The following is a 16,639-nucleotide window of genomic DNA, read 5'->3' as shown; positions in this document are numbered from 1 at the left end:
TCTCTTTTGCTTATGTTTGTTTGTACATTTTACTGTTCGCTCTGTCTTCTTTTGATCTGGTAAATCCAAATGCCAAACCCATTTAACAAACCCGTTTTCCCTTTTGTGTCTCAACAGTTAGCAGCCTTGGCCTGTGGTTTTGTCATGAGGTTGTATGCAGGAATGCACGACAAAGCCTTCCTGAGGCAGCTCCACCAAGTTGGCCTGGTGGCCCAATTTGAGAGCCTGCTCAGCACCTACAGTGAGTTGATCACAAATGGTGATCTCAAAATCTCCAATGAAGATAAAAGTTTATTTTTATTTACTTCCAAGAAGGAACAACCCTAGTAGAGATGTTTGGTTTGATTTCAGAGGCTGATGAGTGATAAGGCTTGAAAATGTTGCAACATGTACAGTTGCAAATAGTTATCAGTGCAGTGTTGTTTTTGGCAGAGTGCTGGTATTATAAGCACTTGTATTTTTATGTTTCATTCATTATGATCTTTATGAAGTGTCTTTAGAGAATGAGTGTTTGTTAAATAAATAAAGAGAATAGAGGCTGTATAATGTATATATAATAATGTATATATATATATATATATTTAATATAATGTAAAGTAGGAAACCCTTGTAAGATATAAGTAGACCTATTATCGTGTGCTACAGTGAATAAAAAGACAACATGTGATGAGCAGAGCTGAAAACACACCTGATTTTGTATTGTTTACCCTTTTAAGGTGAAGAAATCGGAATGCTGGAGGACATGGAAGTTGGAATTTCAGACCTGCAGAAAGTTGTGTTCAAGATCACTGAGGCCAAGGCAGATGGTCGTAGTGAGCTCCAGCCATTAGTGTGTGGCCGACGGTGAGATATTATCTCCTGCATTTTTATCATTTTTCTTGAAAAGGTTTTCTGAGTTTTTAAGAGGCTCTTCAAGAAAATAAAAAAATGTAACATTGGTTACAAACAATGGTGCTAATTGTGGGGAGGTGACACAATGTTCAGTTGATAGACTTTCATTCTGGGAGTTTCCCAGTTTGACTCTCCAGATGTCAACTTCTGGGAAAAGCCCAGCAATTAAATTGGACATTTGCCCTCCCTCTCTACTTTAAGTTTTTTTCATTTTTAAATTTTTTCACCAAGGGAAATTATAACTTCCTAGCTAGTGAGCCACACACTGAAAATGCCAAGTTTGCTTTAGATCATGTTGCAAGACTGCATGGTTCTGTCAATGAAACATGGTGACATGTTTATGCAAGGATACGATGATTTCGACTGGTTTGATTAAATACAGTCAAGCCAAAGCAGCTTTTGTATTTTCTTTCCTTAAAGTTGAGCAGCTGGACACAACAATTGAAATATGGGTCTTACCATGCATAGAATCGCCACCTTAAAGTGGTGGAGGGATTTGAGTATCCCCATGATCCTGAGAGATGTGTTGTTGGGGACGTTAGCCCCTGGTAGGGTCTCATGGCAAAATGGTCTCAGGGGAGGGGTCAAACTAAGAACAATTCAAAGACCTGCTTGGAGCGGCACCTCACAAGCCCCTGCCTGAGCACCTCCGTGTTGGAGTTCTCCCCGGTGAGCGAGCTGCCTCGCTGCAGCTGGAAGTAGCAGGAGGGAAGGTTGCCCATTAACCAGCCTTCTTGGTCTCTGGGTGGCGTCGTGGAGGGGTGTCACCTGGGGATTGTATTGTTCTTCTGGGGGACTTCAATGCCCCTGTTGACAATGATGGAGTGACCTGGAAAGGCGTGATTGGGAGTAACGAGCTCTCTGATCTGAATTCAAGAGGTGTCTTATTTTTGCACTTCTGTGCTAACCATGGATTGTCCGTTAAAAACACCATGTTCAAGCATAAGGTGGTTCATAAGCGTACATGGTACCAGGCCAAAGATCGATGATCGACTTTGTAGTCGTGTCTTCAGACCTGTCAACTGATCGTGGTGAGTCAGAATAATGCTTTGTTTGATAGGATAGGATTCACAAATAAAAGAGCAGCTTTAGTCGACAACATGCAGTCCATTGAAATACCACAGCGTGTTTTTGCAGAACATCATTATTATGTTCAGATCGATGATGTCAGTGAACTCGCTATAGCCTTGCAAGAATTAACAATGAAAAAAGAGCAAAGCCATCTCAGTAATAAATCACATGATCTGCCACTTGTATGCAACTAACAGCAGAACAAACATCTATCGCTGAGTTTTTACACAGCGTTTTGCATTCTTCTGCAAAGAGGGTTAAAACGAACAGGGAGCGCGTTGTTACTGTCACTTCTCTGAACATAATTCTGTGAGTGTCCTCCACGACAACCTCCTGTGCTTGGTCCAAGCTAAGCTTCTCAGCTCCAGTAAAAATGTTGGGAAAAAATTGGATTGCAGTCATTTATACCTCTACACAGCTCAAAGTCATAGTCAAATAAACTATCAAATGTGCGCTACCACCTGGTTTATAAAACCATAGCACAAGCTACAACCAATACCATGTGACACTACGAGAACACAACAAGAACAGCTTGTGCAATAGTTTGTGGAAAAAAGTCACGTGATAACACAGAGCTGTTCTGCACAGCTGGTAATAAGGAAGTATATTTGACTTTTGAATTCAGTGAACTTTGCCCCACATCTGAAATAATTGATTTCTTAGCTTGACAATGCCAGAGCAGTTCAGCACATATGAAGTGCTGAAGTCACTTTGATCATGGGTATCCTCCAGCTTGCTGCAAAGCAAAGGTTTACTTATTGGACCTCAGATTAAGCCAGTTCCTTTGAGCTAGTTACTATTTGCATTGCACAATGCGTGAAAAGATGCTGTCAGTCTGTCAGACAACCTTACAGTGCTATTTAAACTCCATGCACAAACATCTTTTCTTTCTCTTCTTTCTCTTCTTTCCCTTCTCCTGTGCACACCTGTGTCAGGAATCAAATTCCAATACTTCCTGAATGTATCATATTCTAACACAGCTGCAAAACATATTGGATTTCTATTAAATGGCTTTTTTCTCTCCTTGCATTTAGAGACCACTTCACTGTAGAAGTGCCATTACCACAACTGATTTTCCAGACCCTGCCAGAGGAAATCAAGGAGGGCAAGCCACTGCGAGTATTTCCAGTGCTGTTTAACGTGGGCATCAATGAACAACAGACTATAGCAGAGAGGTAACACAGACACTGTTTGGTCACGCTATTGAACTTCCACTTTCTTAAAGACAAACATTCTGTATCTGAGCATGCTTAATGTGTCACTGTTTGATAAAAAGTGAAACAGTTTCACAGTTTATACTACTGTCAACTAGAAGAAAGTGCATTTATATCTACAACTGAAATTATTCATTATTTTTGCATACTCACATTCCTTCAAATGATATTAAGTCTATATGAATTCATGTTGGGGTTTGGGGGTTTTTTCTCTGAATTCAGCCATTACTTACCTGCACTGTTCTTATACTGTGTGAAAGTTTGATAACTTCCAAAAAAAAAGCGAGTACCTTTATATTGTTCCTCTGTAACTGCCCTTAATTTCATGTAATCCTCACAGGTTTGGAGATATTTCCCTACAAGAAAGAATAAACCAGAAGAACTTTGAGATGTTAGAAGCCTATTATAAATTACTAAGTGAAAAGGTGCCACTAGAATGTAAGTGAGCAGTATGTTTTTTTGGTTTTTTTTGCAGAGACAAATACTCTCTGTTACATCAAAGTAATGTTAACATGTGGATACGAAAATGATAAAAACAAAACATTATTCGAAATCTCATTTTCATTATTATTATGATTATTATCAATGTTTTTTTTTTATCATTTTCAAATCTAGCCTGTTAGTTGTTAGAATCATCTAAGGCATGGTCAGATGTTAGGAACAGAGTTTAAATTGTGGTAAGTATTTCATTGCATTTGTTTTTGTTTTTTTCTGGTCAACATGCATCCACACCTGAGCTACGGACTTTCCCCGCCGATTTAAAATAAGAAATAGAAATTGTTCCTGACGTTGTCTCTTGTTTTTCTCCAAACAGGTCTACCGTGTTTTCAGACACAGGCTGACATAAAGGAATTACTTGAAACCCTGGGCCAAAATGTAGTCACGAAGAAGAGGAAGAATGTCGAAATACTATGGATTGCTGGAACTGTGAGTTGTGCTATTATTTAGACTTTCTGTCCATGTCAAGTAAGTTTTCCCTCAACCGTACAGCACAATATCTCTTGCGTTGCAAAGATGTGAATCTGATCTTGCTACACTGGATGTATTCTGTTGGTTTAAATGGGGGCACTGGGCCAAATAAATAAGAGCTGTTTGTGCATGACTCATTGGTTTTGAGAGATGACACAAAAAAATCTAACTTGATTCTGATTGTTATCACAGCTATATACAATTTCTGTTTGGGAGCTTTTAATCTTGTTCCTGCAATCAAAATAATGTCAGTGCAGAATTTCTTGGTTGAAGTGCAAAATTACAAGCTTTAGCCTGCCATGAATACCTCTTTGCAAAGTCATCTCTTTTTCTCCCATGAAACTGATGACTGATGACTGTTTCTGCAATTCGTCAAACATTCCTTTTGCCTTTGTTGATGTGACTTTCTGACAGGTTTTGTCCTCTCCCACGTTTTAGCCTAATTTGTACAGATGTCTTTTAAAAGTTTACATGATCTGTATAAAGGCCCGGTGTGCGTGGATCAAAATATTTACTATTGCTATTTGTGGAAAATGGGCACAATAAATACTTATGTGATTCTTCAAAGTCAGCCCAAGAAAAAATATCACAGTAAGAATAAAAGCAAAATAGTGTTATACAAACGTTTTTTGTAATTGTCGAGTTTGGGAATTTTTAATTCTCAAAAGGCATGAGATAAGTTAAGTGGGTTTTTTTTATATATATATTATATTTTGAATAATGAATAAACATGCCACCTTTATGTTGGCATGATGTTTACCATGTTATATTCTTACATACCCATTTCTTAAGATGCTGGCATGGTGTGTAAAATATGAGCAAACAGAAGTCAGGAATTTGAATCAATTTCAACATGGTGCTGTGCCAACATATAAATGACACTACAGCAAACGTTGGAGAAAAGAAAATCATTTCAGCAATATATTTTTTAAAGAACTGGGCCAGTAAAAAAAATTAACTGGCAGCACATCTCACAGCAGGTCAGTGTAACCCGTTCTCACTCCTAGCCCATCAAATTCTGATGTTCAGAACAGTAGTTGACCAAAGAAATCCTAGACAAAGACAGAAACTCCCAAACTCTTACAGTGTTGTAGCACACTGAAGTGGCACACAAAGTGCCTCCTCACTTTGTACACACTGCTCAGACAACGCAGCTGTGCTGGCTAGATCATGTGCGCCGAATGGAAGATGGAGACATACCAAAAAGATATTCTCTATGGTGAACTTGCCTTTGGCAAGAGGCCTGTTGGTCGCCCCCAGCTGCGCTACAAAGGCGCTACTGAAACCTCTGGACATCAACACAGAGAACTAGGAGGGCTTAGCAGACGACTGTAACAGATGGCTCAGTGTGCTCCAGAGACAACTCAAGGCAGGAGAGGAAAGAATCTATGCCATAGCTGAATAAAAGAGAGCCAGACGGAAGGCGCACTCCTGTGAGGTCAACCCCGTGACCACCCGCACCTGCACCAGATGTGGCAGAGACTGCCATTCTTGAATTGGATTGCTCAGCCACAGCCAACGCTGTTTACCGCCATGACAGCATCATGGCTCCCGAGCTGACAACGAGGCCGTATTACCTTTGGTCGAGCGACGGAGGCTTAAGTAAACATGCGTCTCCCCCAACTTTTTGGAGAGTGTTGCTGGCAAAATTTTCCAGTTTCAACATTTTGCCATTTGTAACGGTTGCCATTTTGCCATTTTCAGTTAGATAAAGAATTTGCTTTTCATTGCATTTAATTTGATTTATAGCACGGAAACAATCAACTTACCATGTGGGGAAATGTTTAAATAAAAAAATCGAAGTAATAAGGCTTTGTAATCTGATATCAGTTTCATGAATGATCAAGAAAATATTTCTGTATTCATATTTGTTTACCATTAGACATTTCAGTATTAACTAAAGTGGAGGACAAACTAACTCACATTACTCTACATATAACCATGTAGCCTTAAACAGTACTTTTTGCTTATTGTCTAAACTTGATCTAACTAAAAGAGTCGGTGTTTAAGTAAGAACTGAATAACAGGTTCCTGTAAACCTAATTTTACAGCACTTTTTCTAAAATGTATAAACTAACTTTTTAATCTTTGTCATTTGTAATTATTTTACTTGCTTCTGAAGTCCATGAACAAGTCAATGTTTAACTTGTTTTACATGGCAAAGTCTCTTTTGAATTAACGATGCATGTCATTTTGTCTCCACCTCCCACCAGATCTGCCGAAGGTTAAATGGTATCAGGTTCACCAGCTGTAAAAGTGCCAAAGACCGAACATCCATGTCTGTCACATTAGAGCAGTGTGCCCTCCTGCGGGATGAACACCAGCTCAGCAAGGACTTCTTCGTTCGTGCTCTGGACTGTATGAGGAGGTGAGACAGTCATTGAAGATGCTTTTAAACGTCAAGCTGGTGCAAGTTATTGTACCAGCCAGTTCTAAACATACTGAATTAAAATGCATTTTGATATGAAAAGATCATTTTGGTTTTATTTGCTGAGATCAAATCTAATCTCTTCAATGTAAACTGTTCTCAGAAATATGAAAAACATTTCAATTTTATTAAGGAGCAACATGTTTTTCCAAGCACCTATTTTTATCTTCTTTTCCAGTTGCCTGAATATATAAACCATTTCCCTCTCAAAAAAAGAATTTTGTTATTCCGTTCATCCTTTTAAAACAAACAAAAAAAAAAGGATCTGCGGGTTGTTTACAGTTATCAGGGCGTTGTTTGGGAAAAAAAACAATGCTTGATTGCACTGAAAATCTCAGCTTACAAAACCAAGATCATTATCTGGCTTTACATTATAAACCTGAGATAAATGTGTTTCAACAAACATCTGTTTAAAGTGATAACCTGCACCCACACTGCATCCATTACAAACATCAAGGAAATTCTGTCGGCCCCTTCTCCTCTCAGCTTATCACCATGAGATGTACTTCCTCCACCATCAGCACCATCCCTCACACATTCAAATGCTACCCTGCATGTTCCTGACAGTGCTGCCGGGACACTGCTGCCTTTAATGTTTGTGCATGCCAGCGGGGTAAACATCTGCCTTGATCTGATGAGGCCAAACTTTTGGCCTTTGTAAGGAAATCTGAAGTAAACATGTAAAGTGCCAGTGGTATTGACATGTACAGGCCTGCTGATGGCAGCTGTGTCAGAAACGTTAGATAACCTGACAGAATAAGACCTAAAGGCACAAAATAGGTGCACTTATTGCGGGCTAGAATTACTGGCCACAAATTTAACAAATTCCACATCGCTAATGAGGGGATTTGCTCTTAGATATGCTGATCGCAACTTATACTAAACAATGTCATTTTTCAAACATCCAACGATAACTGCAAACCGTGCCAGAGAAAGTTATACTTTGATTAACCGGTTAAAGTGACTATAAAAATCATCTCTCCAGGCATATTTTTTACCTGCCAAAGAAATGAAGTGAATATTTGTGTCACATGTGCATTTACTTCCTTACATTTCATCACTTAAGTTCAGTAAAAAGTTGAGACGGGTCTGAAGAAAAAGGATTTAAAGGTATTTACCCACAATTTATCAGTTAAATTGTAACATATTTGCTAATGAATGCAGTTAAGTGTTAAACAAATTTATATAGTGAATTTGAATGGTGTGAGAGGGATGCTTGCAGCATTGTGATCTACTTTCGCTGGTTCTTGAGACAAAAGTGGCAACCCACTAAAACAGACATAACACTCCATATATTCTACAAAAGTAAGGGTGATACTGCTAATGTACCGAGGCTATGTAATGCCATCTTTGTATGAGAATTTTAATCGTAACACAAAAATGACCATTTTCCATGTTTTTGCACATTTATCGGTTGCCAACATTCCCACACAGATCTGGTTTCTCTTGAATCGTAACAGTCAGCTCGTCTTCAGTCTCTTCAGTTCTTTGTTTTGTAGAAATGAAGATGACAAATGAGGAGATATTATGGGATTAGTTAGCCATATGCCCTCTGTCATCACTCCCTTCTCGTGCAGTTATTCACCACCCTGAACAGCCAATTAGACTGAGGTCTCTCAGTCACAGACCCAAGATTGAAAAAGAAAAGAAAAGAAAAAGAACATGTTGACAGAGTTAAGACACCAAAAGTACAAGAATAACACAAGATCACTGACATTTCCAACATTCCGATTGTCAGCTTGGTCTATAAGGTGCGAAAGGCATGCTTGCTTGCATACTGCAAAAATTGAATATGCCCTCTGACATCCCAGTATTTTTTAAACTATTATGATATGCTAAGAGCTAGGTTAAGGTTAGGGTTAAAGTCCACACACATTTGTTTTCTTAAAGAAGAGGCATGACCTTAGCATTACATCTGCTACGTATTCAATTGTTGAGGAGGGAAATGGTTTTACTAGGAAATCATATCTCCAAATGTTGATTAGTAATTTTAGAATATTTTCTGCACGGTGGTGTGGTGGTTAGCACCGTCACCTCACAGCAAGAGGGTTCCATGTTCAAATTCTGACTGAGGCTTTTCTGCGTGGGTACTCCAGCTTCCTCCCACTGCCCAAAAACATGCATGTCAGGTTAAAGTAATACTATGTAACTTCTCAAAAAGCCGATTATGGAGCTCCCCCTACAGGCTTGGAGGTAATGTACGGATAAGACACTGTCGTAAATCTCTTTCTCTTCCTTGCTTCATCAGTCAACGTCTTCTTCTGTTTCTTGATGATCGTATTGACAATGTTGCGCTAGCTTAGCCTTATACCTGGGAGCGTGAAAGGGGTCTATTTGTTTTTTAAAAAATGGTTTGCGTTCATGGAGGTATACATTAGGTGGCAAATAGTTTTATCCTTTCATCAACACGTCTGTAAAGATACGATGAAAGATACCGTTTTACTGGAATAAAGAATGATAGGCATAGTTTTGGAAATTTTGAATATCCCTTTGATATTGTTCAGCTTCACTGGCCCAGGCGCCACTCACCATTCTGCAAGAATTTCATTGAATGTGAAATTAGTGAGTGCAGGATGGGTCCTCAGCATTTTCTCAAATGTTTTTTAAGGAAATTTCAAACACTGAAATGTCTCGAAGAATACCTACAAAGCATTCATTGAGTTACTTCTTGGGCAGAAAAGGAACTGGCATATAGATCATGTGTAGCTTGAAATATATCGGATAAGAAAACTTACACAGTAAATCTTGTTTCATTGACACATTACGATTAACATTCCCAACATTCCCAATTCTGTTTATATAGTGTAGTGTCTGACACTTAGCTGAGGTTCAGAAGTGCATCAGGTTCAGTGTGTCCAGACAGGAGATGAATAAGGGTAAACATAAACATCTGGAGAAACACCCCTTAACACCCCATGCTTAACTCCCTTAATTAAGAATATCCAGGACAGCCACACCAGGGATATATACATACACATATATCTTTTAGCCTGACGAGAAAGCCCACTCATTGTCACCAAATAAGGGAAGGTTTACCCAACATAAGGAGAGAAGCACCCTCAGTGAGAGTGAGATGACACAGACTTTCAGGCTTCGAGAATCTCTCCAGATTTGATGCATCATTCTGTAATTCTGAGACGGATCTGGTTGGCAATAAAATACTTCTTTGTTCGACCAAGTCTGTGTCAGCAGAGTTCTTCCTTCACCATCTACACATCGGCTGTTTGAAGGCGACCATCCCTTATATTTACTACAATAGTCAAAAATAAGAAAAAATGCTCGGTAAAAATCAGTGTATATTTTTCATGATTAAAGACGTGTCTGCTGAGTTTGTCAGGTCATACCTGGTCAGTTGAGAGCGCCACGCTGACTAATGCCATCACTTTAGTAAATCATTTCTATACCTGTTGAGTCAGTGAATTTGTTAAGCTCAGGAACAACTGAGAGGTCAAACATGTCTTGTTCAGATGCTTCAGCTTATGTTCGGTCATGTGTTTGACCTTTTTATCCAAAATATAAATGTGTAAGGCATTTATGCAGACAGTTAGACAGGCTAGACTATAGACCGTATGTTATGAAAAAGTTATGTTTGTTCAATGGCGTTGTTTGTTTTATCTTGTTTTGAAACAGTTGCGGCAGCAAAATGACTCAGATAAAGTCTGTTATCTGTTTATATGTGAAAGAAGTCATAAAGATTTATTATGTACACTGTTTAGCTCTGTTCCTCCTGTCAGCAGTGTTGGATATAATATGTAGGATTTTTTTATCTACCTGACTAAAGCCCCGAGGCATGTAGCTTTACGAGCCCAAAACTGTGATGAGATTCTGACTTGAGAGTCTGATCTCTAACAGAGAAATTAACAAATGATTGTCTTAAAGGGATAATCCGGAGTAAAATGCACTTGAGATCAATTTACGGGATGTTGGGAGTACATACGTTGAGTTGACATCAAAATGACATGATTTGCCCCGGTCACTTCCAGGCTAACAACTTTTGGCTAAAAACGGTCAAATCGAAATTCTCAAAACACATCCGAATGACATGATTTTGATGTCAACTCAACGTATGCACTCCCAACATCCCGTAAATTGATCTAAAGTGCATTTTACTCCGGATTATCCCTTTAAAATGAAGCTGTTTCACTTCTGGAAAAAGACTCAGTTCTGCATCCATAGACACAAATCAAAATGTGACTACAATTGTTTTTAAAAAAAATGTAAGAAAATTTAGAAATTAAAATTAAATTAGTACTACTGAATGAGAGCTACCAAGGATGGTCAATCTACTCATATTTAAAACTGCATGCACTTTCATTCATCCCCCAGTCTATTCCAGTCATGTGGTTCACAGTGCAGTTCTTGGTGTTGTGGATGTTTCTCCCATTTCTGCTCCATCCATCACTGCCTGCTTATCTGTTGCTTTTTTAAGAAGCATTCAGTCTGTACAAATGGCTCTATGTCTAAGTGGGCATTCTGGCACAAGCCATCGAAGGCTCTCCAACAATCAGTGCTAGAAAGTCCGCTCGGACGGCATATGTTCTGTACTAACACTGCAGTCTTTTTATCTGTCTCTGTTCATTCTGTTTCACTCTGACGGGTGCCCCTACAGTCAGCTGACCCAGGGAGACATTGGGCATTGGGAGGACCCTGAGGCTGGCGCCGTGACAGAGAACAAACCAGCGTCACGACACTTTTATCCCATTGCCCTGCTGCTCGTTAGCTCCCACTTGCTAGTTGTGTGGCTCATTTTAAGTCTTGTTTTTCTGCTTGCAAAATATCAATAAACTGCTGACAATGCTATCTCTATTCCTTCCTTTTTCCTGTGTCTGCTGGCTGTTCTTTTATGAGTGGTGGTCTTATTGATTAACTGACTTTTTGTGTTATTAGCAGAAGTGGATTAATATCTAGGGCTGCATGGTGGTGTGGCGGTTTACACTGTCACCTCACAACAAGAGGGTTCCTGGTTCAAATCCCAGCAGGGGCCTTTCTGTGTGGAGTTTTGCATTTGTCTCCCCGTGTATGCATGTTAATTTGGTGACTCTAAATTGTCCCTAGAAGTGAGTGTGCATGGTTGTTTGTCTCATTTGTCTCTGTGCTGCCCTGTGATGGACTGGTACCCGTCCAGGGTGTACAAAGCCCTCTCGCTCCCGCAACCCTAAATTGGATAGAGGGTATGGAAAATGGAAAATGGAAAATGGATTCATATATGGTGGTAATCCCTGCTGAATTTATTTAATGGAAGTTTTTTTCCAGGTAGTTAATCTTTATTACCGGACTACATTAGACCTTCATAAAGTTCACTTGCTGAGTTGACAATATACCCATACATTGCAGATGCTTGCGTGCATATTTTAAAAGGCAGGTATTATTCAGTATTTTTCTTACTGTCAGTGCCATTGATGTGTCAGTGTTGGCCCACTTACTAGCCCTCTCTGTATCCCCCAATATCCAGATCACCCACACCTAGTGAAAAACATACTATATGAGGACTATGTACGTAGGACGAAGCTAAACTAAGCTATGGTCACTATGTTCGTGCTGATGACGGAGTATGTCACCCAGAGAAATGCCAAAAAAGAAGCACATTTGGCGTCAATACAGGTTTTTATTTCAGTGGCAGGTGATTTCTCTTTATTCCTGTAATTTTCCTTTTCCGTCTCTTATCTCTCATGCCATAACAACATCCAACAGCTGCTGGATTTTCACAGTCCTGCTGTAGCTGAGAAGGTTTAACAGACTGCAAAATAAGAACATGCGCAAGTTAAAAAAATAAAATGCATACGTGATGTTGATCATAGACAAGTTTTACCCCATTCTTCAGCATCTCTGGCACGTTGCAACAAATCACGTTTGGGAATGCCTATAGTGTATGGTTCACACAGTGAAAGTTCATTTGCAATGCGTTTTTAATGCTCTGTAGATGTTGTCAGGGCAAAGATTTCAGGAATAGACTTGAGCTTAGCAATAATGTGTTCTTTCTATTCAACTGGAATCAGTGAGTCATTTAGATGAAACTTGAGGTTCTCAAACCAGACTTTTGACATGGAGTACTCCGGTCAGGTTCCAGTGTTGTGACCAGCTGGGCTGCACACAACTGGGCAACAATGGATTTTTTTTCAGCTTCAACAAACAAGCTACCAGGTAACATGTGGTGTTCATGTGGCTCAAGGCCAAAACTTGTATTTCAACATGCTCCTACAGCCTAACATTCCCTATAAAACAGCACGTCCCATGCAACCAAACAGCATATGTATGGTCCTCACTCTTTTGGGTGTAGGCTATGTGCTAGAATAGCAGCATAATATCTTTGGAGTGTAATCTGTGTATAATCATCTCTACAAGTTGAAAAGAAAAAGGTTTGATGAGCCTGGAACTTCTCTTGGTTTGCTCTCAATTCTGCATTCTTCTTGTGAACAAGTGCAGGATTTGGTTGATTTGGACAGCAAACAGCAATGCAATTGTCTTGTCCACACCTGAAACAGAACCAGGCTCTTTGCATGCCAGGAATTGTCCCAGGATCTTTAGTTTTACTGCTACCTGCCTCAAGCATTGTGTCTTCTCAGAACAATCGCTGTCTGTCTGAAATGTTTGACAAGTTTGGTAGCTTCATCTTGTTTCAGTTTTGGCACAAAAAGGGGCTCACTATCAGTGCTAGGTTTCTTGGACCTTTGATTTAATTTTTCCAATCTGTTCAGTACATTCATTCACTCTTTTTTTATTTTTAGTTTGGAAGTCTCATTCTGTATTGTGCTAGATGTTGGAACTAGCTCTTGATCATATGAAATCATATCAAAGATGGATTGGCCATTTGCTTTTTCATCCTGTCTGGCTTGGCAGACCTACGATCTTCCTCAGTCCTGAATATGAGAAGTCGTTTGAGAAATGATGGTGGATTACTCTTTTTGTATTCTTTTTAACTGGAGGCCTATAATGAGACTTTGGTCCCAACGGCCCCTACAGACCTGCCTAAGTAACTGTTCAAATGTTTAACAATAGCTTTCTGGACTAAAGGTGGATTAAAGATATTTTCATCAATACTGACATGGCTCACTACAGCATTAGTAGGTGCCTTATGAGCTTCTGTGGGTTCTGCAGGTTCACTACCTTCATGGGTTGTAGAGTTATGTCTAATCTGGTTACCAACCTGAGCCATGGATAGCTGTGCGTCAAGCGTCTGTGTATTAAATGTAGCTTTGTATGTCTCTTCAATCTCTCTGGAGGATGCTTAACACTAAAACACTAATATACATTTTGTAACACCATGACTAACATGGGACGTATGTTACTCAATATAATATACGCCCCAAAAAATACTTCTCATCAAAATATAATGAAAACATAACAATACATGGCAAATTGAAGTACACTTTTTTAATTTCTAGCTATACAATGCCTCATAAAACAAAAAAGTGACAAAAAAATGGGTTTGGGAGCAGGGAAACACACTTACCTTTGGTGATGTCAGAGAGTCTCAAGCTACCCAAAGACCCATGCAACTCAGACAGCAGCAACACAGTGATCATCAAATCATATAACCACAATCGCATTGGTGAAAATCACCCGGCGTTAGTGTTCCAGGGTTAACAAGACTGCCTTCCCACTACTTCCAAAAGCCTTCAGTTCCCCAAGGTATCTACAGCCTATCTCCTTCCCTACGTCATCCTGGGCAACATCACATACAACATACAACAGAAGGATCCGTAGGGCTTGGTAAGTCACCTAAGATTAGGGGGCTTACCTTAGATATGGATATGTCAGAGGCGTACTCTACTAAGGCTCTACCCTCTAGCTGGTTTGGTTAACTGGAGATTCTGACCAAATGAGAAGCGTTTCCATTAACCTCAAATACACTTATTATGACTTCATTGGTACAAGTATCTACAATACCTGTCACATACAGTTAGCATTGACTATCAATGTTTAAAAGGGTTGCAAAGATCCATGTTTATATATGCTGAGTTACAGTAACACAAAAGGTGCGTATTGAAGGTTGGAAGATCAGGTAACTACTATTTGCCAACCCTCTGACTTGCTCGCCACTAGTTCTCCTGGTATTAGGGTGTATCTATACATTGACCTTAGGCTAATATGCAACGTATGATCATCATATCATATTCACTAACAATTCACACCCAAAATCATACAGCTTCAAATAACTTCATATTTATTTAAAAAGTAATATAACAATAGACCAAATTCAACAAGAGCAAACTTTTTGTTGGAGGGACTGCTTTAAAGGCCCTCGCTCAACATTATCATTTGTGACATCATTTTAAACCTCACTCGTGTTTGTTTATTTATTTATTTTTTGTTCTCCTTTTCTTTTTTCCCTCATTTTTCTACTTCCTCTTTGTTTGATCATCAGAGAAGGATGTCGGATTGAGAACGTTCAAAAGAATATTAGATGCAGGAAATACGCCTTCAACATGTTGCAGCTGATGGCCTTCCCTAAGTGCTACCGACCACCGGAGGGGACTTACGGCAAAGTTGACTCCTAAGCACATTCACATGGTTGTGTAACGATTCATTCTGTGATATCCAAGAAATAAATAAATATAAAGGCTTATCAATAGAATATGTAAAATGTTTTATTGTTTATTACAAAACATTCGCTGTATGGCCTTTGTTGAAGTGTTTTCATGTGAGGAGGGTACATGTTTAGGCTTGTAGTGAAAGAATTTGAATTTGCCAAACAAGCTTTACTTTTAGAGCAAATGCACTTTCTGCTTTTCCACTTATTTTTTATGTGTCAGGGGGTAATACACAGTGCTACTGTGAGGACAAAGCAAAGCTGTAGATAATTAGTGTGTGTGTGTGTTGTATGTCAATGATCTTCCAAAGACCTCAAGCAGTTTAACCTGCATTTGTATGCATGAGGAATTAGCCACTTACAGATCGTTTTTCAATTGATTTGTGAGAGTGTGCACGTTTGTGTGTGTGTGTGTGTGTGTGTGTCAGGGACCAAATTATTTCAAGACAGAGGTCAGAACTGTTACAATGTTCCCATGGTCAAAAATAGGCAAATGAATTAAGCCGATTTTTATGGTATAAACACTGCTCTCCTCTGTGAATTGGAAAAAAAATGTCATGTCTTTATGTACTGATCATTCCAAAATAAACAGCCACATTCAAAGAGAAAATTGGGACCTTGTGTGCATGACTATATTTACTTCTGTTGTTCACTAGTAATGCATCTATGTTTTATTATGGTTTGTCATATTCATGTCCAAGCTTTCCCTATATTCTTTGCGACTGTTGCCTGACTCTAATATAGCAGCGTTTTAAAGTTTTATTATATTTTCATGTCTCACGATACAGCCCAGCCAGATCAAAGAAGTACACGTGGACGCTGAACATTGGAAACATGATTTCTGAAAACAACTCTTTGATTTATTTTTCTATTTTATAATGGTTTTATATTCTTGGCTTTGAATTCATGTTTAAAATGGTTTCTTAAATTTGACATTTATGAATGTCTATTTGAAATGAAAGAGGAGTATGATTCTGATGCTGGTGATCCTACAGAGACTAATGTGTAAAAACTGTTGGTCATTTGTAAGAAGTGTACATTTAAATTCCAATGTTTTTTTTATTGGTTTAGTTCAGATTAACACAATAAACATGGTGAAATCTAAGTAAATAGAGAATAGGCATATATGTATCCACATCTGCTTTGCTCATATATATGCTTTTGAAATGAGTCAGAATATGACAAGTCATGCAGATAGCAATGACAATTTGAAATAAAGCTTGCTCCTAATAAAAGCCATGTGCCCTGAGCTGTTAAATTGAATAAAGGCCTCAATTTGAGGAAATATTGTTAAAAAAAAACATCACTGTGAATTTACAGTATTTTCTTTACAGTGTGCAATAAAAACATTAAGTCATCTGTATATTGACATATGTCAATATACATACAAGTATTGAAAAAACATCCTCTCAGGGGATGTGTACATATGTGTGTGTGTGTGTGTGTGTGTGTGTGTGTGTGTGTGTGTGTGTCTTCTCTGGTTCTACTAGAATCCTGGGAGTTTGGGGTTATATTTGCAATCTTTTGCAGCCTCTC

The 16,639-nt window shown here is 38.9% G+C and overlaps 1 protein-coding gene across 5 annotated transcripts in view; it reads left to right on the top strand.

Annotated features, from left to right (window-relative positions):
- Nucleotides 1-15,719, top strand: part of inpp4b (inositol polyphosphate-4-phosphatase type II B) — a 162,780-nt gene extending 147,061 nt beyond the window's left edge. For 4 of the 5 annotated variants that reach the window (XM_075463121.1, XM_075463123.1, XM_075463124.1 and 1 more), the window contains 7 exons: nucleotides 118-241; nucleotides 717-843; nucleotides 2,997-3,137; nucleotides 3,517-3,614; nucleotides 3,991-4,103; nucleotides 6,359-6,513; nucleotides 11,183-11,379. In XM_075463121.1, the coding sequence (XP_075319236.1) occupies nucleotides 118-241; nucleotides 717-843; nucleotides 2,997-3,137; nucleotides 3,517-3,614; nucleotides 3,991-4,103; nucleotides 6,359-6,513; nucleotides 11,183-11,357 (933 nt within the window). In that variant the 3' untranslated portion in view covers nucleotides 11,358-11,379. Of the gene's footprint in view, nucleotides 1-117; nucleotides 242-716; nucleotides 844-2,996; nucleotides 3,138-3,516; nucleotides 3,615-3,990; nucleotides 4,104-6,358; nucleotides 6,514-11,182; nucleotides 11,380-14,938 lie in introns of those variants that run through there. The other variant, XM_075463122.1, reaches the window with a different exon arrangement.
- The last annotated feature ends 920 nt before the right edge of the window (nucleotides 15,720-16,639 follow it).

The sequence above is a fragment of the Odontesthes bonariensis genome, chromosome 4, assembly GCF_027942865.1.
Source record: "Odontesthes bonariensis isolate fOdoBon6 chromosome 4, fOdoBon6.hap1, whole genome shotgun sequence".
Classification (NCBI taxonomy): domain Eukaryota; kingdom Metazoa; phylum Chordata; class Actinopteri; order Atheriniformes; family Atherinopsidae; genus Odontesthes; species Odontesthes bonariensis.
This window is presented reverse-complemented; position numbering and strand designations above follow the sequence as displayed.